General features: G+C 39.6%; 1 protein-coding gene across 1 annotated transcript in view; it reads right to left on the reverse strand.

The window, feature by feature from the left end:
- The window catches only part of LOC122747959 (guanylate cyclase soluble subunit beta-2-like), an 81,751-nt gene extending 59,975 nt beyond the window's left edge, over positions 1 to 21,776 (reverse strand). The window contains exons 1-4 of the mRNA XM_043993722.1: positions 21,736 to 21,776; positions 21,185 to 21,242; positions 19,794 to 19,867; positions 7,260 to 7,354 (exon numbers count right to left, since the gene is read on the reverse strand). Of these exons, the coding sequence (XP_043849657.1) occupies positions 7,260 to 7,354; positions 19,794 to 19,867; positions 21,185 to 21,242; positions 21,736 to 21,776 (268 nt within the window). The remainder of the gene's footprint in view (positions 1 to 7,259; positions 7,355 to 19,793; positions 19,868 to 21,184; positions 21,243 to 21,735) is intronic.
- Positions 21,777 to 23,760: the final 1,984 nt, after the last annotated feature.

Raw genomic sequence — 23,760 nt, forward strand, 5'->3', positions numbered from 1 at the left:
TTGATCACTTTAAGATCAGTGAAAAGCAAGAGTTCACAGAAATTTTACAGAAATCAATCTTAGAAAGACAAAACAGTGAACTAGCAAGGGTATCTCTTGGCCACACACGTGGGAATAGAAGCCAGGTCTTGTGGTTTAATGATCTGACCCCCAAAAGCCTCCTGCTTCAATAATCCACTCTAATAAAAGTGGTCAGAGGTGTTGCCACTTAACAGCAAATTACAAAACAAACTAACAAACAAAAACATAGATATTTGGAAGCTTCTATCACCACCAGCTCCCCAGTTGGGAATGATTCTTCTTCCCTCAAATCTCTGACCAATTTTAACTCTTCCGTGCATTGAATTACATCCTATCTTGTATTATAATTCTTCATACATGTCTTAAACTCCTTCCTTCTAAGCTCTCTAATGGCTGGGACAATGTAGGTTTTTATTTTTGTATGGTCAGCATCTGGTGCTATAATTACCACATACCTGTGACTTACGCATAATCAACAGGCAATCAATTTTTGTTGATGCCAGGGCATTAACCACCTTACTCTAGACAAGTGGAGAGACCTGGGTTGTGCTATCCATCTCTGTACCTTTCTCTTACCCATCGATCTGGATAGAAGAAGAGAAGAGCTTGTCAATTGAAAAAACTGGAAGTAAAGGGGACTCTGAACCCCAGATCTCATCTGTAGTTATTAGGTAAATAGCTCTTTTAAGAGTAATGACCAGGGGGGCAGCTAGGCGGCGCAGTGGATAAAGCACCGGCCATGGATTCAGAAGGACCTGAGTTCAAATTCGACCTCAGACACTTGACACTTACTAGCTGTGTGACCCTGGGCAAGTCAGTTAACCCCAGTTGCTTCACCAAAAAAAAAAAAAAAAAAGAGTAATGACCAGGTATATTCTAGACTTCAGAGATTAAGATCTGGAAGTATACAGAACATTTGCCATAAAGTAGACTGAGGTCACCCTTACAAAAGCAAACTCAATGACCAACAAGTTCAGTCTAGAGAAAAGATTAAAGCCTGAGAGTATTAGCTAGCTGGGTGAATTCTTCTTCTATGATTTAACAAGCTTGGTGCCTAGAACAAAGAGTCTTCTGCTGGGAGACAGAAAAGTCTTCTAGCCAAGACTCTGGCTAGGAAGAAAAAGACTACTAGATTAAGGAAAAAAACCAACATAATAAAGCTGACCAAAGATCACCTCTCCTGCCCCCACAATTTGGTCTGTTTCTTGTCTTAAGGCTAGAAGAATAGTGACTGCTTTTCTAAAAGAGCATGGCAGAAACCACTCTTCTTAAGAGGAAGCTACAGTACAAAGATTTCAATTGAAAACAGAAGTTGAAAAAGCAGAGAAAACCTTCATGTCCTTGTACTCAGTGGGATTGTGCTTGGAAACCTCCAGAAGAGGCTATGCTTTTGGAAGAGACCACCAAGAGCAGCATGATGGTATCACTAGAAGACATCAATGGCCCTGTAGCAGTGGAAGCATGAGTTGCATTTCATGCATGTGCCCTGGCCACACCTGTTCCCTGTAGGTATGCTCTTCCTTGCGTGTAGGTTGGCCACATATTTTCCATTTATTTCCCTACATGTGTGAACCCTGGCTATATATCTTCTTTATATTTGTTCCTCCATATATGTGCCTTGGCTGCACATGATCACAAGAACATCCTTGACTCATGTTCCTAATGTGAATCCATTCTTCCCATTAATGCATTTGATGAGTTTTCAGCCTTTCTTTTTCTTTTTTTGATATTTGTTACAAGGGAAGTCTTGAAGGTAGAGGAGGGGAAAAGATATAATCAGAAATGAGTGTGATTTAAAAACAAAATGCATCAATTTACAAAAGAAGGAAAGGTCTTTTCTTCTTTGGGTAATACCTGGATGAGTTTTCTCAGTTAATTCTTTGGGGCGGGGGAGGGGGGGGGAGGGGGAGGCAATGAAGGTTAAGTGACTTACCCAGGATCACACAGCTAGTAAGTGTCAAGTGTCTGAGGCCAGATTTGAACTCAGGTCCTCCTGAATCCAGGGCCGGTGCTCTATCCACTGTGCCACCTAGCTGCCACCAACTCAGTTAATTCTTAAAGAATTATTATGTCACCAGTATATACCACCTATATAAGATCTGTGTGGAGCTTTATGTGGTAGGAATAAGATTTACCCTGGAGTTAAAAAGCCTGAACTTGAGTCCCAGATCTACCACTTACTAGTTATGTAACCATGAACATGTCCCTATAGCCTTTCTTAGCCTCCATTCTTCTTTTTTTCTGGGCAGGTAGATAGCACAGTAGATATAGTCCTGGGCCTAGAGTCAGAAAGACTTTTCTTTGTGAGTTCAAATCTGGCCTCAGATATTTACTAGCTCTGTGAAATTAAGCAAATCACAACCCCGTTTGCCTCAGTTTCCTCATCTGGCAAAGCACTCCAGTATCTCTGCCAAGAAAATCCCAAATAGGATCATAAAGAGTTGGATACAACTGAAAAATGTCTGAACAACAACAACAAAAAAATAAGAATAACTATATTTCTGCTATATCTCGCAGAGTGACTATAAAGTGGTTATAGGTGGGTTTTTTAATACAATGAAGCACTATAGAAATATGAACTATTGTGTGTTGGTGATGGTGAGAAGCATTCCTCCCCCAATTCCCACTTACAGGCATTGGTCCTGCCTCCAGGCAACTACATGTATGACTCAGTTTTTGAGCATGTCAGAAGCAGGCAAGAAACATTTACCACATGATCTATGGAGAGGAATGTCCCCTCTACGCTATTTTTTTTCTATTTCTTAAAATTCTGATGCTCAAACAATCCTCCCTTTTCAACGAAATCATCCACAAGCACTTGTGGAAGGAACTGCAGTCTACCTAGTGAATCTCTGAAAGGGATGCAAAGAAAAAGGATGGAGAAAACAGGCACAATACTCTGACCTTTCTCCATTTTCTCCCTAAAATGTCTCTTTGCAATCTCTAGACCTTCTCCCCACCTTCACTACTCAAGAACATACATATACATAAGAATCTCTGCTCTAAGTAAGAATCATCACTCGTTCTGGATAATGCTTATGGTTCACAAAGTATTTTCCATAGCACACATAATCTTAACCTTTTTTGTGTCGTAGACCTCTTAGGCAGACTGGTTCCCAAAACAGTGCATTGGTGGTGGTAGTGGTTTTGTTTGGGGTTTTTTGTTTGTTTTTTGCAGGGCAATGGGGGTTAAGTGACTTGCCCAAGGTCACACAGCTAGTAAGTGTCAAGTGTCTGAGGCCGGATTTGAACTCAGGTACTCCTGAATCCAGGGCCGGTGCTTTATCCACTGCACCACCTAGCTGCCTGGTGGTAGTGTTTTTAAATAATGGAAGGAAATACTAAATTTCAGTTAAAAGTTAGTGAGAATAATGGTGTCATTGTTCCCCATCCATATCCACAGAATCACTCAAATCGCTGTAGAAATTGGGGTCCACTGAACCAGTGGATCCCAGTTTTAGAACTCTTGTAATAGAGACAAAAAATGGCTTATTCCTGAGTCACTGTCCCTCCAAATGGTGGCCTCTCATCTTCTTTCGAAGATGCTCTTGGAGCCTCCTGTGATTGATTCCTAATAGCTGAAGTAAGCATCCCACACGCATGCTTCATTCTCTGAGCTATGACTCCCATCTCAGCCATAACTCGCTTTTGAATTGTTGGGGTTCTGGTGCCAAATGAACAGGGGTGAACACATTTCTGGATGGAAATGATTTTCCATGGCCGTTCTGTCCCCTGGATTTCTCCCAGCCGGAAGTCTCCTTCCTTCTGTCAGCCTTCATTTAGGATGGCATCACACAGCTCTGCCCAACGCTACTCCATTCGGAGTGCCTGACACAGCCAGACAAGAGCTTCTTAATTAGCACACTGATGGTGGCAACAGGTTGAGGTAAAGCTGGTGTTGACAATGGTGGCAGACCATTAATGGAGCATGCTTTGGTTTTAAAAGATTCAATTACTTCTTTCCCACCCCTCTAAGTTTCCAGGAGTCATTTGGCCTCTCTCTGACATACAGATTTTCTGTTGATTTTCTTTGTCCACAGAAGTCCAGGAAACTTTAGCAGAGAGAGATACAAGGAAGTAGCTGATAGAATAGATGATAAAGAAGCCTTCTAGAGCCAGAAGCACTGAGTTAAAGTTATTTACTCCTTTAACAAAACAACAAAAAGATCAGTGGGTTTAAAAAAAAATTCAGATGAAACTGAAATATGTTCAGTGCCTTCCCCAAGCAACAAGGGTGACTACTGCCTTCTGGGAGAGCCACCTGTCTCTATGAGATTCAGTATAGCTGGCTGAACAAATGTGTTAGCAGGAATTCATGCCTGATTAATGATTATTCTTCCTGGGGCTGACTTCAAGACTCAGTTCAAGTGCTACTTCCTACACAAAGCCTTTATGAATCTCCTCAGTTGTTTGTACCATCATTCCAAAATCACTGTGTAGCTACTTGGTATATCTTTTTTTTATTTACTGATCTGTATACATGTTGTTTTGCCTCTTTAAAATGTAAATATCTTGAGGTCAAAGATGTTTCATTTTTGTCCTTTTATCCCCAGGGCTTAGAACAGTCTGTTGAACACTATAGGTGCCTAATAAATGCTTATTTAATGAATGGATAAATAACCTATAACTGAACCAAGAGGAAAACTTAAAAACTTAAGACTCTGTTGCCTTTCCAGAGGCATGATATCAAACCAACCACTGCAGGTATTGAAAAAAAAAAGTGCTCTCTTCCCTCCTTCATAGTACCTTCACTAACAAATACTCAAGTTTACCAGAAGCATAACTCTTGAGGCTCCTGACCCTTTCCACTCTCCCACAGGGGACCCTATTATTGGTCACATGCATCTCCTTGTTTTATTTGCCCCGTATAAGCCTTTTCATGGCCTCATGGTTCTTTAAATGCAGCCATTCCAGCAAGTTATTATTAGTAGTAGTAGTATTACTTCTAAGAGTAGATTATTCAACTTGCTAACAACCCCAGGGTCAGAAATCCAAGAAAGGTAAATAAGTACAACAACAAAGGAAAGTGCAACTAATCAAATAAATTACCTCATCTCTAGAGACTATTGAAAGAAAAAAGTGAAAGACATCTATAGGATTAAAACAACAACAACAAAGGGACCATTAAGACATTTCTTTCAAAACACAAAGGAATAAAGCTGAAAGCCAAATATTAAGAAACAGAAATGAAAAAGAAATTAATTGATTAAAAATCAATTTTTAAAAATTAAGAGAAATAGAAATGATGGGGGAGGAACATGCCTGAAAAATCATAGACTAAACCACAAGCCACCCCACCCCGAATTTTACAGGTGAATCAAATGTCTTTTGTGGAACTAAATTGCAGAATGGGAGGGTGAATAAAAGGGAAGGGGAAAGGGGGAGGTAGAAGAGAATGTGTGATTTACTCTAATCAAGTCCATGGGTAAACAATGAAGGGAAGATAATTCCTTTAGTATCCCAGCAAGAAGAGGGGCTATAGCAAAATGAATGAAGTATCAATAAATGGGACTGAAATCGGGGAAGGGAAAGGGAGAGAGATTGGCTAAGTTTAGGGGAGGGGTCTTGCTGAAGAGCATACTCATGGGAGTCTATAAAGTGATAAACTTATTATATATTTAAAAGCAATAGCAAATTGTACATAACAGATTTGTAATTTCATGTGCAATCATCTTTTTATTATTGAGCTGTTATGGAAATGCTTGTTTCATTTCATAAATTAAAAATAAAATAAATTTTTAAAATTTAAGTCCATAAAGTGAGATGGGAATCTTACAATGAGTTTTAACATACAAGGAATAACCACATAAAGAGACTATTTCTCTGAGAGTGTCATACCTCCACAACTTGCTTTAGGAAAAGGAAAATCAGAAGTCCTGGGTTCAACTGGCATCCCCACTTTACAGTTAAGGAAACTGAGGCAGACAGGCTAAGTGACCTGCCCAGGGTCATACAGCTAGTCAGTTTCTGAGTCCAGATTTGAACTCAGGTCTTCCTGACTCCAGACCCAGTTCTTTACCCTCTACACCACCTAGCTGCCTCATGGCTGTGATATAGATAATAAAAAGTATAAGTAAATTAATTTTGAACAACAAAAAGATACATCTTTTAAAAAAATTCAATATTCTTCCAGTGATGTATATCTGTGAGTCTGAAAAATCAGAGTTAAAAATCATACAAAATAAAATAGAGGTGCATGGTGAATGTGATCAAATTTCAACACATTTACAACAAGGAATCCTTCAGTAGGAGAGACATAAGGTGTGTCATAAATAAGATACATGCGTGCGCGCGTGCATGTGTGTGTGTGTGTGTGTGTGTGTGTGTGTGTATATATATATATACATATATATATATAGAGAGAGAGAGAGAGTGTGTGTGTGTGAGTGTGAGTGTGTGAGAGTGAGTTTCTGTGTATATATACATATGGAGAGAGAAGGAGGAGGAGGAGAATAAAAAGGAGGATGGGAAAGAAAGGAAGAAGGATGAGAACAACAACAACAACAACAAGGAGGAGGAGGAAAAGGAGGAGAAGGGGGAGGAGAAGAAGCACCAATCATATGGTTCAGTGGAAGCAAAGCCAATGAATAGCTTGTGTTGTACTTGAGGAAGATCCCCAGGTTTGGGTGGCAAACTTATGGGAGGACATGCTCAAGAAGTGCCTAGGAAAGACTGGCCAGAGTGGGCTGTGATCTGCATCACTGGGGAAAGTGACCATATAAATGAAATCCTTTACCCACTGGAGTATTATTAGTTGCATTGGAGTATCAAGCATGGAACCTACCTCAAAGATTTTAAAGACTGTCGTGGTGATAAAAATTGTAGTGATGTTGGCTTTCATTATGGTAATGTTGTACTAAAACTAGTAAGTTTTACTAGAGTTGAAAGCACCATAACTAGCCTGAAATGTGTGGGGCTTTGCCTCAGCAAGTCAACATGTAAGGAGGTTCCCTTCCTCCCTGGTTTTCATGATCCTCCCTCATCCCAAGTCACCACATGGCATGACCAAGTATGACTGGCCTGGCCCACCCCACCTGAGAGAGTCCCAAGGCCACAGTGCCTCTTGCAGGTTTGTCTTCCCATGGTCAGACTGTGTTTCTATAACAGCAGTCAGGTTATCCTCTGTAAGCTGCTGTTCCCACAACTCTTAACGCAAGAGCAACTGTTTTTGCCCAAGGAGAAAATATCCTAAGATACAGCTCTGAGTCATACATACCCCCTTTCTTTTCTATACTTACCCAGAAATTTGCAGGCTTCTTGTATCAGTTTGATTGTGATGACATCATCATATACAGTATATGTCATGAAGGCATCTTGGATTTCTGCACATGATCTAAAATACAAAGAATTGCCTGATTCAGATTTACCGAAGTTTGTACCCTTGATTGAAGCAGAACTCAATTGACCTTTAGCCCCAGATTCACACAATCTTTGACTCTTTAGAATATAGAAAAGCTTCCCTTGAGTATTGAAATAGAAAAATGTGCTAGGGGCAGCTAGGTGGCGCAGTGGATAAAGCACTGGCCCTGGATTCAGGAGTACCCGAGTTCAAATCCAGCCTCTGACACTTGATATTTACTAGCTGTGTGACCCTAGGCAAGTCATTTAACCCCCATTTCCCCACAAGAAAAAACAAACAACAAAAGAAAAATGTGCTGGATAATAATTATAGTTGGCATTTATATATTACTTTAAATATTACAAAGTACTTAAATATTATTTCATATAATGCTTATAATCACCCTGAAAGGTAGGTGTTATTGTTATTATTATTATTATTATTATTATTTTACAGATGAGGAAACTGAGGCAGACAGAAGTTAAGTGACTTGCCCAGAGTCATACAGCTGATTAAGTTCTCAGGCTAGATTTGAACTTAGGTCTTCCTCACTCTAGATCTAGAGCTTTATCTTCTCTGTCACCTAGCTGGGTAATTTCTCTCCTGCAAATGCTGCCTAGGTGAATGATTTAGAAGTAGAGGCTATGGCCAAGAGAAGAGGAAGAGAAATATGAAACAGGCCCTATTATCAACACCTGCCCTAGGCCTCCAAGATTACAGTAACCCTTCACTCTCTTTGTGCAGAAACAATGGGGGGAATGTGATGAAATAATGGGATTTAGCAGATACTCAAAGACCCCCTGGAGATTAATCTAGACTGATTGAATCAAGTGAGAGTGATTGACTGCTGATTAGCCTACTTCAAGTTAACTGGATTGTAATCACACCTGGCTATACCCTTAAGAAGGTATTGTTCTCAGAAACTAGACTGTCAACTCAACTTGAGAACACCTTCAAAACCAATGGATTTGGATGACGTCAACCAATCAGCTTGAAGCAGTGTGTAAGGACCGCCTTTGTTCCAGACCTATGAAAAGCTTCCACAATCAGCTTGCTAAAGAGTTCCTGATTAAAGCAGGCTCATGGAGGAGGAGTTGAGGAAGAACCCAACCAGGCTGGAGCTCTAGGCTAGGTAGGACTTCTTTTTCTTAACTTTCTGAACTCCTTGTGAATATCTGTATGCTTTAATAAATGTTTAATGCCCAAAGACTGGTGCTGAAGCTTCTAATTTAAGGTGATCACACAATATAGATTTTAAACATCACAACACACACCTCTTCCCCTCTGTTGAATGCAGAGTCAAATGTGCCCAAGTGTATGTGACAGTCATCTTTCCATAGAATAGTCAACTACAAAAGAATGAAGCTCTTCGATGGCCCCAGTGGGAAGAAATTATCTCAGGATAATGGGGAAGAGCTCTGCGCCTTGGGTGTGATGAGACCTGGGTCCTAGTTCCAGCTCTACCCCTAATGAGCTGTGTGACCTTGGGCAAAATGCTTGATCTTAAACTCTTTTTAATTTTTTTTCTCATCTGTCAGATGAATAGGTACAAAAAGATTGTTTAGATCCAAATCTAAAATCAGGGAAAGAGAAATTTATTTTTAAAAAACATAATTGCATTCATTAGATGAAAAGAAAAGGTTTTTTATTCTCCCTCTGTCTTTTGGATGGCCAATTATGAGAAAGGAAGCACTGAGCTTGAGATTGAGTATAAAATTATTCAAATAAATTGGACCTGTCTCATTTGGCAATCCATAATGACATATTCTGACATGCTCAAAGAATTACATGAAGTTATAAAAGATCTGCTGGCAATTTTCTGTGTGAGACCTCTCTGGCCTGGCCAACTGCTCAAATGATGGGCAGGGGAAATGCAGAGTCTATCTTTAAAAATAAAATGCTGCCTCAGCTCTCTTCCACAAGGTGTCTCCTCAAGGTGTCTTTCTCTCACATGTTAAAAGTCATTTAATATTCTACCATAGATAGGACCATGGAGATAACTTTTTTTAAATTTGTTTTTGTTTTGTTGTTAACATCGTCAGTTGCTTCTCAACAGTTGTACATGTTTTTATATATTTATATATATATATGTAAATAATATTTGTGTGTACATATGTATGTGTGTATATACATATACAAATATATATATGTGTGTGTGTGTATGTGTATATTCATTTTAAGGTGTTGACCTATGTCATGGAGGGCATACTATGCAGAACCCAAGTAAAAGAAGTCTTTCCTGTACACATTGATATCCTCCAAGTACTTCTATTTGCAGATGCTATTGCATTTTTGACATAGAGTTTTGGAACATGGGAACATGATATAGATTCCTCAGTGAAATTTATATTCATTTGAAAGAGATTGGCCTAACAACACACCCTAGAAAAACAAAGTGGATAGAAAAATACATATGACCAAGATCACAATGTGCAATTGGACAGGCAGCCTATTAGTGAGTGTGTATTTTCATGTATGTATTACATTTATATGCATGTACATATATATATATATATATATTTGGAGAAATGAGCAGTGCTTTAGTAATCTGCTTTTGTGGATGCCACATTTCTACAGAAACTTTATTTCTCTTTATTTGTTTTTAAATTTATTGATACATTGTATTTTGACACAAGAGACACTTTCTAACAAGTATCTGAACAAAATTCCTTATATTCCTCATTCTTCCTCTATCTCTCAAAATAGTTCAATTATTAAGAGAGGGTTATGTCCTGTAACTTTGGCAGTGTGGTTTTATTGTAATGGAGAGTCTGATGCCTTCATAAAGCACCTAGAATAACATCTTTCCATTGCTGGGAGGCTGCTTCTAGGATAGTAATTACGACCAGTGAGGGACTTGCCTCAGAAAGACTGGAACATTCATAGGAATTCTTTACGTGGTTCCAGTTAGCTAGCCACAGGGTGAAGAGGAGACTCTTTGGCTGCAGAGGGCCAGCTACAGTGTTCTTGCTTCATTTGCTCCTGGGGGACTTCGGTCAATCCTTCTCTCATGGTGTCTGCATAAAGAAAGTGGGGTCTCCAACCTTGGGAACCTTACAAGGTCCAGAGGACAGACCACAGAAATTCAAGTCATATATATTCAAGAAATCCAAGAGTCAATATCCAGATCAGGTATTATAGCCAATCTAACAACTATGCCACAGGGAACAAAGAGTTAATTTGAACTTATTTTGTCACTCTTTCTCCTAAGTAATGTAGAAGGGGAGTATGCCCTCAAGTTTTGGGGAAGAAATATTTGTACTTTGTTCTTGCTATGGCTCTGAAGGAATATGTCTTTGGAAAAGTTAATTAATGTATCAATGTTAAATATTTAAATGGTTTTCTAGTCACTGGTCCTTAACAACACAAGTTGTTGGGGCTTAAGCCAATGGCAGTAAAGGATTGGCACCCAACAATCCTTCAAAGTACCCTGCAATTCCAAGTGACTGATGTAGCAGGCCTGGCTCTGGAAGAGAGGGCCATCTTACTCTACAAATGGCCATTGCCTTTCATGGGGCTTTGTTTCTTCTTCACACTGGCATTTATATATAGTAGTCATTGTATCTATTACTCTTCTGGCTTTGATTTCTTCATTCTTCATAACTTGATATGAGTGTTTGCATGTTTCTCTGAATCCATCATAATCTTCATTCCTTATATTCTAGCAATATTCTATTATGTCCTAATAATAATGATAATAACTAACATTTATGTAAAGCTTACTATGGGCCAAGAATTGTGCTAACTGCTTTACAATTACTATCACATTTGGCTCTCACAACAACCCTAGGAGGTAGTTACTGTGATCCCTCTTTTATAGATGAGGAAACTGAGGCAAGCATGGATTAAATGACTTGCCCAAGGTCCAGCCCAAGTGTCTGATGCTGGATTTGAACTCATCTTCCTGACCCAGGCCCAGCACTATGTACTGTACCACCCAGCTACCCACATCATAGTTTGTGAAACCATTGCTCAATCGTTGGGCACATATTTTTTTCCAGAGTTTTTTTGTTGTGATTATTATAATGCTGCTATAAATATTTTTCACACATGGGTCTTTTCTCATTGTCAATAAATTCCTTGGAGTATATCTAGTCTCAGTAGAGGAACAACTTGGTCAAAGTGTATGAACAATTAAATACTTTTCTTTAAACATCCATCTCCTTAATACCACTAATATCCAAGTGATACCATATGGCTTTGTCATGAAAACACATGCTCAGAAGAGATCATGTTAATGATCAAAAATTTTGATGACATAAAACATAAAGATCCATTATGACTGAAAGTGGGCCTTTTGCATGCAGTTTGGACAGAGCCTATCACCTGATTAAGAGTAGAGCTATGTTAAGTAACCCAGAAGCATAGTATCTCTGGGTATTTCACTATGAGAGCAATTTTTTCCCCAAGAAAGGGAAAGAAGACATCTATGATGAAGGAATATTACCAATGATGGCTTACGTACAAGAAGTAGTATAAATGACATTATCAAGGATATGCATGACAAAAGAAAGGAGTACATCAATCATGTAGTAAGAGTAACAGTTAATTATAGTCAACCTAAGGCTTGCATTAGTGTACACAACATATTAAAAGAACCAGAGAAAGTTCTTCTACTTATGTGATAGACAATCTTTGGATGATATATAAAAAGACATGAGTAAGAATCATGCAGTATAAAAATTTATAGAGGAATTGCTGTTTGCACCAGTGGAAAGATCATTCACCATGAAGTCATAGTTATATCATAAAAAATGATAAAGTTTCCACTGCATATTGGATTAGAGCTGAAGATGACCTGAGAGTTCATCTTGCCTGACCTCTTCATCTTACATATAAGGAAACTGAGACCCAGGGACACTGAGTTACCTGCCCAAAGTCACACAGGCAGTAAATAAGAGAGCTGGGATTTGAACCTCAGTCTGACTTCAAAGCCATAACACCATTCCCATAGCAGCATTTTGTCAATACACAGGGACCATGTAGTGCTGTGGAACCTAACTATAATGAGAAGCATCCTCAGTAGTCCAGGAGCTAATAAGAGCATCCTTCAGTATGAAATCCCTGGAGTGTACCCTGATTCACTACACAGTACCAGTATGTTACCAAAAGGAAGGCTTTGTTTGTACCAGTTCACACCTCTAATTGTTTATTCTCACCTGATCAAGCTATAAGGGCCGTAGCCTATTGTCACTTACTTTAAGTGGGATGACTTGTTGCTTACTTTAAATAATTTTATTTAAAAAAAATTAAAATGTGAAAAAATAAATAATTTGATTGATTCAATATACCCCTCACACTTATAAATGGATTAATAAATGAATTACTTATGCATTTATTATGCACATGAAAATTATGCATGTGAATCATGCAAGTGAAAGGCATTTAAGTACTATAAATATTGTGTTAAGTACTGAAGATATAAATAGAAAAAAACCAAAAACACAAGACAGCCCCTATTCTTCCTATTCTCAAGGAGTTCACATTCTAATGGAGAGAGATAACTAAACAAAGTCCAAAGGATGTTGGGGGGGCGGGGCATGTAAATGGAAAGCACTGGAGGTCTTTAGATTACATCAGTAAACCAGATATCAGCCTTAGGCTCCACAGAACATATAGGCAGGAAGGATAGCAACACCTGGAAGACTTCAGGAGGTAGTTGCAAGGAAGATGGTAAGGCCTGTTAGTCCTTGATCTCACTGAAAGGAATAGAGTTGAGTTTCATATTATCTAAGCCATGTGAACAGTGAAGCAGCCCAGATGAATTCCTATGAAGGGAGATGGCAAAGGAAGAAGGCAAGAGGTGCTCTTAGAGTTGGCAGGTCTTCCCATCGCCCAGCATCCCTGATGTTGGAGAGTCATGCTGCTACCCAGTCCTGAATGGTGTTGAAAAAAGTTCTTTGTTTGAACAGGATTCTGGTTCCCCTGAACTTCTGTCCTATGGTCCTGGTTTCATACTCTAAGTGATATATTAACTCTATTCCCTATTTTAATATAGCAGTTCTTCAATTATATGAAGACATCTCTTGTTTCTCCCCTTAAATATTCTTTTTCAGCTTAACCTCAAGTTTCATCATCCATATTAGAGTAATACCTGCCCTACCTAGGGGTCAGGATGAAATACAATAATGGTCTTTTGTCTCTTTTTGTATCCTCAGTGCTTGGCACAGTGCCTGACACATAGAAGGAGTTTAATAAATATTTATTGGATTGAATTGAATCGAAATGAAAGGGATCCGAGAAAATAACAGTACTCTACAAATCCAAGATGATACTATTCTAGTAATAGGGGCAATATTGCATAGTGGGTAGAGTGTTGGACTTGGAGTCAGGAAGACCTGAGTTCCAATTCTGACTCTAATATTTACTAGGTTGAGAACCAGATTAAATAATTTCACCTCTCTCAGACTCTCAGTTTCCTTGTCTCCAAAATGAGAGTAATAAAGACACCTACATCCCAGGGTTGTTGTGAGGTTCAAATGAAAAAATATATGGAGAACTCTTTGTAAACCTTAAAGTGCTATGTAAATGTTATTACTGTTATTTCTAGCTTGTGACCCTGGGCAAGTCCCTCAACCTTTATGTGTTTCAAACAACCTTCTAAGTTGCTTACTTACATTTTTTAAACATTTGCTCAATGGGGAAGGGAATTAGTAAAAGGGCAGATTAAGGAAAAATACTTATTTTGGAGAAAATAAAAATAATAAACTAAAAAAAATAGGGGGTTGACTTTAATGGCCTCTGAGGTCCCTTGTGTGTCTATTTCTATGATCTTCTGCTTTCTTGCTTTGTTGGAGTTATTGTCTCTCTGTCTTTTCATGACACTCCCCTTTTTCCTATCACTGATTTGCAGCCTCTGACAAGGAAGCTGAAACTCTGTGGAAAAGCTAGATGGGATAACTGGGGCAAGTCTAAATTGGCAGATCATAGATTTAGAGATAGAAGGAACCTTTGAGTTCTTCCAGTTAAAGTCCCTCATTTTACAGAGAGGGAAACTGAGGCCCAGAGATGTTAAGGAATTTGCCTAAATTCAGCCAATTAATAAATGTAAGAGCTGGTATTTAAACCCAGCTCTTCTCACTCCAAATCTAGTCTTCCACCCATAAGGTTGAACAAAAACCCTTCTCTACTGGATCTGGAATTTAATGCTGGTTCATCACCCCACTCTCTCTACCAGCTGCCCAAAGGAGAAGTTGGCCTTCTCAATCTAGCCGTTTACTTCTTCAACAGAAGAATGGAAACACTGCAGGGAAAGTTCCTAATTAAAACTCTGCCTGTCAAAATTTAGTGCCAAGGCTGCTGTCTAGAATGTTTTGCCTCTAGTACTTCTGAGAATAGAACCCAAACAAGCCATGACCATTTGTAGCCATCTTTGACCCCATTCATGGGCCTCTCATTCATTTCTGCTAAAGTCCATTGACCTCCTCTTTTCTAGAAGCTGAACTTTGGCTTGCATTTTTATTTGGGCTTGTTTATCCATCATAAGTCACTGGGATGCCCAACATACCCCAAACTGTTATGACTGACTACATGAAGATTTTCCATTCTCATTTATTGACTCCAATGTTCTTGGATATAATACTTCTTGTGGAAGCATCCCACTCATCTGCATCATCACTCAGATTGCTTCTGTGAAGGGATATGTTCAGCCAGGGACATAATCAACATTTCCTAGAATAGTCAGTGATTGCAAAGCAGTGATAAGGAAAGGGGGAGGGATATGAAAAGACAGAGAAACAATAACTAGAACAAAGTAAGAAAACAGAGGGTCATAGAAATAGAGCCATTATGGTCAAACCTCTCTCTTTTAGTTTTATTTTTATTTTATCTAAGTATTTTTCATTAATCTGCTCCTTCTACTAACCCCTTTCCCCAATGAGCAACTTTTAAAAAATATCTGTGGACATATTTATATAATCTGGTAAAAACAAATTCCTCTTTAACTACATGTGAAATCCCTTCCTCCACGTTAAGTTCATTACCTCTCTCTGCGAAGAGGCGAGTGGAATGTTTTATCTTCATTCTTCCTGTCTACCTTTCTTCCTTTTGTCCTAACTGCCCTTCTCAGTCTCCTTGGCTAGATCTTGACACCCTCATTTTACTGATGCAGTAGTTGAGACCCAGGGAAATTCATTGAATTGCCCGAGGTCACACAGATAAGTAATTGTCCATGATGGGATTTGAATCCACCTGTCTGAGGAAGGGAATAAATATTTGTATAGTGACTACTATGTGCCAGGCACTGTGCGTTTTTTCAAATATCTCATTTGATCCTCACGACAACTTTGGGAGGTAGATGCTGTTATTACCCCCATTTTAGAGTTGGGGGAAACAGAGGTTAAGTGACTCACCAAGAGCCACAGAGCTAGTAAGTATCTGAGGCTGGATTTGAAATCTGGTCTTCGCGACTTCAGACCCAGCACTCTGCTACCACCAGTAGCAGCATCTAGTGGAGGTAGTGCATATGGACCTGAGAATAAATCTTTGTGAAATTGGCTTGATGTAGGTTTTTGAACTAGGAGGAAAGTGAACTGAATTCTTCATAGGGGAGGGGACACCTGAGCTGTGCTTTAAAAGTTAGAAAGGGGGGCAGCTAGATGGTGCAGTGGTTAAAGCACCAGCCCTGGATTCAGAAGTACCTGAGTTCCGATCCTGCCTCAGACACTTAACACTTACTAGCTGTGTGACCCTGGGCAAGTCACTTGACCCCCATTGCCCCGCAAAAAAAAAAAAAAGTTAGAAAGGATTTTAATAGCTGGTGACATAGGTATATAATCCAGGTCTGGACTGATTTGGATTTTCAAAGACTTTCAGTAACAGTCAACTTGATAATTATAGCTCACTTTCATGTATCACTTTACAACTAAAAAAAAAATGCTTTCCTAGGGTAAGCATTCTCTTTTAGAAATGAGGAAAATGAGATTGAAAGTTCAAACTCTTTGCCTGAGATCACATGACCGAAAAGGCTGAGTTGTCTTCACGCCTCCTTGGTGCTATGCCCACCACACTGTATTTCTTCTTATCTTCAATTTAATTCAATCCAAACATTTTTACAAAATTCCTACTATGTATGAGGCATTGCAATCAATGCCATGGAGACAAAGATGAAAAATTATATAATTTGTGTCCTCTAAGGGTTTAGAGTTTTGCAGAGGGATAAAACTTTCTTCAATTTTCTTCAATACCTTATTTTTCAGGGCAGCTAGGTGCCCTAGATTCAGGAGGACCTAAGTTCAAATTCGGCTTCAGACGCTTGACCCTGGGCAAGTCACTTAACCCTCATTGCCCTGACACCCCCCGCCAAAAGCTTTATTTTTCCTTCTTTTAATTTGAAGGTAGAGGGAAGCTAGCAATAGGGTTGCCCCAAAAAAAGAAGAAAAGAAAGAAGAGGGCCATAGAATGTTTCTCTTCCACCCATTTTAGGATGGAAGGATGTTCAGAATGAAACAAGCAGGATAGCTTTGAAAATATGTTGAATTTTCTTTCCTTTAAAAAAGGCCATCTGCGCATAAAAAGAGTGTTGGGTTTATATGTGTGTGTGTGTGTGTGTGTATTTGGTTTTGGTTCTACTTAGTATATGGAAATGTTCTTTTTTATTGGTTTTTGTTCAATTCAGAATAAAGAAAAGAATTAATAGAATTCAACTGAATTTTTATATATGTGTGTGTGTGTGCGTGTGTGTGTGTGTGTATTCTTTGGTTTTGGGTCTACTTAGTATATGGAAATGTTCTTTTTTATTGGTTTTTGTTCAATTCAGAATAAAAAAGAAAAGAAGAATTAATAGAATTCAACTGAATTTCAGGAGTGCAATTAGTAACCTACAAATATAGCAGATGTGGGAGGAACATGGTGAATAATAGAGGGTTAAGAGGTGATGCTATCTGATTGTTTGTTTTATACCAAATAAAATTGGAAGTATAAAGCATATGAATGTGCCTTACTCTACTCAAAAGATGTGCCCTTAAAAATCATGTGTATATTAATTTTGAGTTCAATTTCAAATCTAGTTTTCAATACAATGCAGAGCTCTTTATTTAAATGAACCACTGAAAGGAATACTTTTGTAATGCAAATAGCATCCTCATTGTGTTTCATATTTTGGAATATCTGGGGTTTTTTCCAAAGCAGGGATCCAATAAAATGCAAATTTAATAGCTGACTGACCTTCAGATCTGGTTTTGTTTGTGGCTTAAAGATGCAGTTCCATTGAAATTTTGCAGGTTTTTAATGTGCTATGATTTAATATTTTGGGCTCAACTCAGAAGGGATTTGGCACATTATGATCACAAAGATAAAAAAAGTGAGAGAGCTAGACAGCAGCTATCACCCAGTTGGGTTCAGTTTATGTATTTATTTCTCCAAATTGTATTATTTTTCTTCTAACCTGTTTTGAAATCTACTTTATTTGCAAACTTTTAAGGTTCCTAGAGTGTCCAGGATATCCTGTTTGTTCCCTCAGCTGAAAATACTATAAGAAATCCTTTCTTGGTGCATTTCTTCTCCTTCAATGTGATTTCAACTAGTGCCCTGGCAATGAAGTGCCTGCATCATCTACTGAAAGGAAAATCTTAAGTAAAATATTCTTGAATGATCTCAACCAACTTGTAGAAGTAGAGCAGAGGACAACTGTTTTCCTCGGTGTCTTTGCTGAGATGAGTTAAATCAATGAACATTTACTAAGTGTCTACTATGTGCCAGGCACTGTGCTAGGAACTAGAGATGCAAAGACAAAAAGTAGACAGTTCCTGTCCTCAAGGAGCTTACCTTACAATGGAGGGTGTGGTGTATATGTGACAACAAATACATATAAAAGTATTTAGAGAATAAGTACAAAATAAAAATGGGCATCTAGTTGGCACATTGGTTAGAGCAATGGGCTGGAGTCAGGAAGACTCATCTTCCTGAGTTCAAATCTGGCCTCAGACACTTACTAGCTGTGTGACCCTGGGCAAGTCATGTAACCCTATTTGCCTCAGTTTCCTCATCTGTAAAATGAGCTGGAGAAGGAACTGACAAGACATTTCAGCATCTTTGTCAAGAAAACCCCAAATGGATTCATAAAGAGTCAGGTACCACTGAAAGGACTGAACAAGACAACAAAGAAGGTATTTGATGGAGCGAGCATCTAGCTATTGGGGAGATCAGGAAAGCCTTATTGTAGATACTAGCTCTAGAGCTAATTCATGAAGGCAATGAGGAAGTCTATGAGGTAGAGGTAAGGAGGAAGCATATTACTGGAATGGAGAACAGCTGGTGCAAAGACCCGGTGATGAAAGGTGGAGTCTCCTTTGTGAGGACCAACAAGAAGGATAGTTTGGCTAAAAAATAGCATATGCAAAGGAGAATAATGTATACTGAGGCAGGGAAGGTAAGCTAGAGCCAAACTGCAAAGAGCATTAGAAATCATGCTGCAGGGGCAGCTAGATGGTGCACTGGATAGAACACCGGCCCTGGAGTCAGGAGGACATGAGTTCAAATCTGGCCTCAGACACTTAACACTTACTAGCTGTGTGACCCTGAGCAAGTCACTTAACCCCAATTGCCTCACCAAAAAAAAAGAAAAGAAAAGAAAAGAAAGAAATTATGCTGGAGAGTTTAAAGTTCATCCTAGAGGCAGTAGGGAGCATTGTAGTTTATTGGCCAGGGGAGTAACATGGTCAGGTCTGCAGTTAAGGAAAATCATTTTGTCAGCTATTTGGAGGATGGTTTCGAGTAGGGACAGATTTAAATCTAGGAGGCCAAATGGAAGGCTATTGTGATAGTCTGAGTGAGGGATGATGAAATAAGGTGGCCATTGTATGAGTAGCACTTGGTGTTGTGGAGATTGAAGTAGCAAAATTGGCAACTGATATTGAAGAGTTGAGAATAATGAAAAGAGGGGGCAGCTAGGTGGTGCAGTGGATAAAGCACTGTCCCTGGATTCAGGAGGACCTGGGTTCAAATCTAGCCTCAGACACTTGACAATTGCTAACTGTGTGACCCTGGGCAAATCACTTAACCCCCATTGCCCCACAAAAAAAAAGAAAGAGAATAATGAAAAGAATTTAAACCTGGGAGTCTAGGGGGCTAGTAGTGCCCTTGGCAGAAATAAGGGAATTTGGACAATTAGTGTGTTGAGGGGGAAGAGGGTGATAATGAGTTCTATTGTTGACATTTTAGATTTGAAGTGTCTCTGGTATATACAATTTGAAATATTAAGTAGGTAATTAATGATGTGGGATTGGAGCTCAGAGGAGAGGCTGGGATTCTGTGTGTGTGTGTATAAATACACGCACACATATATGCAAATATATACATATATATTAAAACATACACATATATGTACACACACACACACACACACACACACACACACACACACACACACACACCTAAGTCACCCTTGAAAGCAGCTGCCTCACCAACAATTTTGCTTCTTCTGTTAAAAACTTACTTGAGTTTCTCCCAGGTCTCTTCACCAAATTTCTCAATGACAAGCGATTGCAGGCAGGTGTTGATAAACCCATACTAGAAGAGAAACCAAGAAGAGGAAAAAAGAATGTATAATGAGGCATGAAAACCCCATGTATAGACAACTTAATGGTCTCTTTTAGGAAAAGTGAAATGACATCCACTTTGGGAAACTAATTATACCTTTTCCTTGTTTCCAGTGAGTTTATTTGCTTAATAGCTATACTGGGCCCAGCTTCATGCAAACCTTGCAACCCATCAGTAGTTTTGTTTCCATAGAGAATGCAGATTAACTAAATTTGAAACCAAATTATAATTAGAGGGGGGTAGGAAGAGGCATTCCTCTTGGAAATGGTTAGTATTGGCCTAGTTGAAACAGTAAGTCCAAACTACTTAGAAGGGAGGGTGAGTCGAACATATGCATATGTGTTTAGATGATCTAGAAAACAGAGAGAGAACAAACATTTGCCCTTTTAAAAACTGAATGCTAGCTTGGGGAGAGAGGGAGCAAACAATAGAAAGGAGACAAAGGAAAGCACCAGGGCCAGTTCAAAGAGGACTCTTGTTTGCCAGGTTTGCTTTTGAATCACTATTGCCTTTCATAATCTTTCATTTTTTTGTTTGTTGTTTGTTTTTTGTGGGGCAATGAGGGTTAAGTGACTTGCCCAAGGTCACATAGCTAGTAAGTGTCAAGTGTCTGAGGATGGATTTGAACTCAGGTCCTCCTGAATCCAGGGCCGGTACTTTGTCCACTGCGCGACCTAGCTGCCCCCCATAATCTTTCATTTTTATACCCCTGGGACTGCATCAAGGAGGGAAAATAAAAGCGGCACAGTCAGACGTATGAGCATTTGGTAGATGTGCCTCACTTTTCATAGGTGTTCCTAAAGGCACAGAAATACAGTATTTTAAATAAGCTTTAGGATCTTATCACCGGATCCAAGTTCATGGCTAGAAGGGATCTTAGAGGCCATGAACCTTAGAGGTCCAACCTCACTTATCTTACAGATAAGGAAATGTAGGTCTAAGAAAGTTATGTGACTTGACCTGGGCCACAGAGCCTGTAAGTATTTGAGGTGGGATACGAACCCAAGTCTTCCTAACTCCAGGTCTAGCTCTCTCTATCCACTCCTCCATATGGCTTGGTACTTCCAACACTTTCCCTTTCCCTCTCCTTTTCCCCTGCCCGCTAGTGAATACTTCCAACAAGGGAAGAATATTTTTGTCATGTAAAAAAACCTTGTAATTTATCTGGTTTATAAGGTTGAAGTTTTAAGGGAGACATGCAATCAAGGAAGACAGAATAGGGTCCTGAATTAGAAATTTTGAGGGGAAATTTTTTTGATAATTTCCCCATCCATTCTCCACATGTACTTCCATGTCCCATTTCTCCAGTCCACTTAGTGTTCCTGGTTGCATAGGCCTAACAATTCTGTAAGAGACAAAGATAAAACAACTCCTTTTTCTACCATAAAAAACTGAACACAAAGGGACACCTAGATTGTCTGGTGGCTAAAGCACTGGTCCTGGAGTGAGGAGGATCTGGGTTCAAATCCAGCCTCAGACACTTACTAGCTATGTAACACTGTCACCCCGATTGCCCAAGAAAACTGGACACAGGGTCTGACAAAAGATATTCCCAAAGAAAGAAAAGCCTCATTGAAAGTATAATTTCTTTAAATATGAGAGATGCTGACATGAACCCATTCCTGTATACTCTCACTCTCTTATCCTGGCTCTGGAACCTCTCCTCCCTCCCCTCCCAGTTCACTTGTGAAGAATGCTGAAGGCTCGGGTACTTCACACCTGCTTGGGCATCATCACCATCATGCCCAGAATTGATGTCACTCCCTTTTAGGAGCCACACTAGCACCCAGTGCTTGCCCAGTGTCTCAGCTCAAAGAACCAGCAGAGTAGTTCTTTACCTTGGCACAGTCCCCAGCAGTTTCTCTGCTGGCTCAATCATGGCCTACCCTAGGGAAAAATCCAACGCTCCCTTCTTTTGTCCCCAGGGAGACAAATGTCTCCTCACATTCATTAACACCTTTTCAGTTTGCACACAATCATGGCCATGTTGGTATCTACTGTTTTGCATGATGGTTAAAGATGGTTTCAGATTCCAGAAAGCCTTGGTTCAAGTCTCATCTCTCTGACACAAAACTGGCTGTGGGACCACGGGCACGTCATTTAACCAACCCCTTGGTACCCCCAGACAATTCTCTAAGACCCTAGTTTACAGATAAATTTCTAATTTCCAACAGCTGGGGGAGGAGAGCTTCCATACTAGATTTCCCCCCAGATGGGGAAGAAAACACAGGTCCAAATCCCACCGCATCCCTCCCCAAATGTCTCAAGCTTTGGAAGGACTGGAAGATGAATAAAACATTGCTTTTGCCTTCAAGGAAGTTGCACATTAGCTGGAGACATTTAACACGTGCAAAAAAGCCCTTAATATATAGAGGTCACATTATTCTGCATGTTCCTCAGCGAAGGAGAGAGGTACAAAATATTATGGGAGTTAAAAGAAAGAGGCATCCTCTCTGTCTGGAACGTAGGAATCAGGGAAGGCTTTTGAAGGAGGAAGTGAGTTTTGAAGAATGATTGGAGTGTTAATAATTGAAAATGGCTTGTGAGTGGGGAGTTTAGAAAGGGAATTTCAGGTAGTATAAGCAAAAGTCTCAAGGCATCTGGGAATGACTAGAAGGCCAGTTGGACTGAACTGTACACTATAGAGTACTGTGGATATGGGAATAAGATAAGATAAAACTGAAAAGGCAAATTGGGGCCAAGTCATAGAAGGCCTTCAATGCCAGGCTAATGAGTTAAGGCCTTATTCTGGAGGCAATGACAACTATTGAAAGTGTTTGAAGAGTGGGATGTCATGATCAGATTCATATATTTGGAAAATTAATCTGGTAGCAGTGTTGAATGGGTTGAGGAGAGTGGGTGGGAGGAAGAAAGAATACACTGAAGGAGGGCAGTTAGGCACTTAATACACTATTAAGAGAGAAGCTGGGGGGGGGGCGGCGCAGCTAGGTGGCTCAGTGGATAAAGCACCAGCCCCGGATTCAGGAGGACCTGAGTTCAAATCCGGCCTCAGACACTTAACACTTACTAGCTGTGTGACCCTGGGCAAGTCACTTAACCCTCATTGCCCTGCAAAAAAAAAAAAGAGAGAGAGAGAAGCTGAAGTGGGCCTGAGCTAGTGTGTTAGTTGTAGAAAAGGAAAAGATTTATAGATACTGCATAGGTAGAATAAACAGGATTTGGGGATGGCTATCTGGGGATACAAAGAAAGGCAAAACTGGACTTTCCTTCAAGGACCTCACTATCTAATAAGGGGAGACAACATGTAAAAAAATTATATATGAGCAAGATGTATACAAGATAAATTGGAGATAATTTCAGAGGGAAGGCACTAATATTAAGGAGGATCCAAAAAGACTTTGAGATTGGGGCGGGAGAACATTCCAGGCATGGAGGAAAACAAATGAAAATACATAAAGTTGAGAGATGGTGCATCATTTTCCCATTACAGCAAAGAAGCCAGAACCTAGTGCAGTGGATAGAGTGCTGGACCTGGAGTCAGGAAGACTCATTTTCCTGAGTTTAAACCTGGCCTCAGACACTTACTAGCTGTGTGACCCTGGGTAAGAAGTCACTTAACCTTGTTTGCCTCAGTTTCCTCATATGTAAAATGAGCCAGAGAAGGAAATGACAAACCATTTCAGCATCTTTGCTAAGAAAACCCCAAATGGGGTCACAAAGAGTCAGACATGACTGAAATGACTGAACAACATAGGGTATATATAAGGTATGAGAATACTGAAAACGTAGGGAGGGACTTTAAAAGCCAGACGGCTGCTAGAGGTAGTAGGGAACTGCTGAACTATATTAAATAGTGGAGTAAATAGGAGAGATGGGCTATGAACCTAGTTCTTCCTGACACC

Source organism: Dromiciops gliroides, chromosome 3, assembly GCF_019393635.1.
Source record: "Dromiciops gliroides isolate mDroGli1 chromosome 3, mDroGli1.pri, whole genome shotgun sequence".
In the NCBI taxonomy this organism is placed as follows: Eukaryota; Metazoa; Chordata; class Mammalia; order Microbiotheria; family Microbiotheriidae; genus Dromiciops; species Dromiciops gliroides.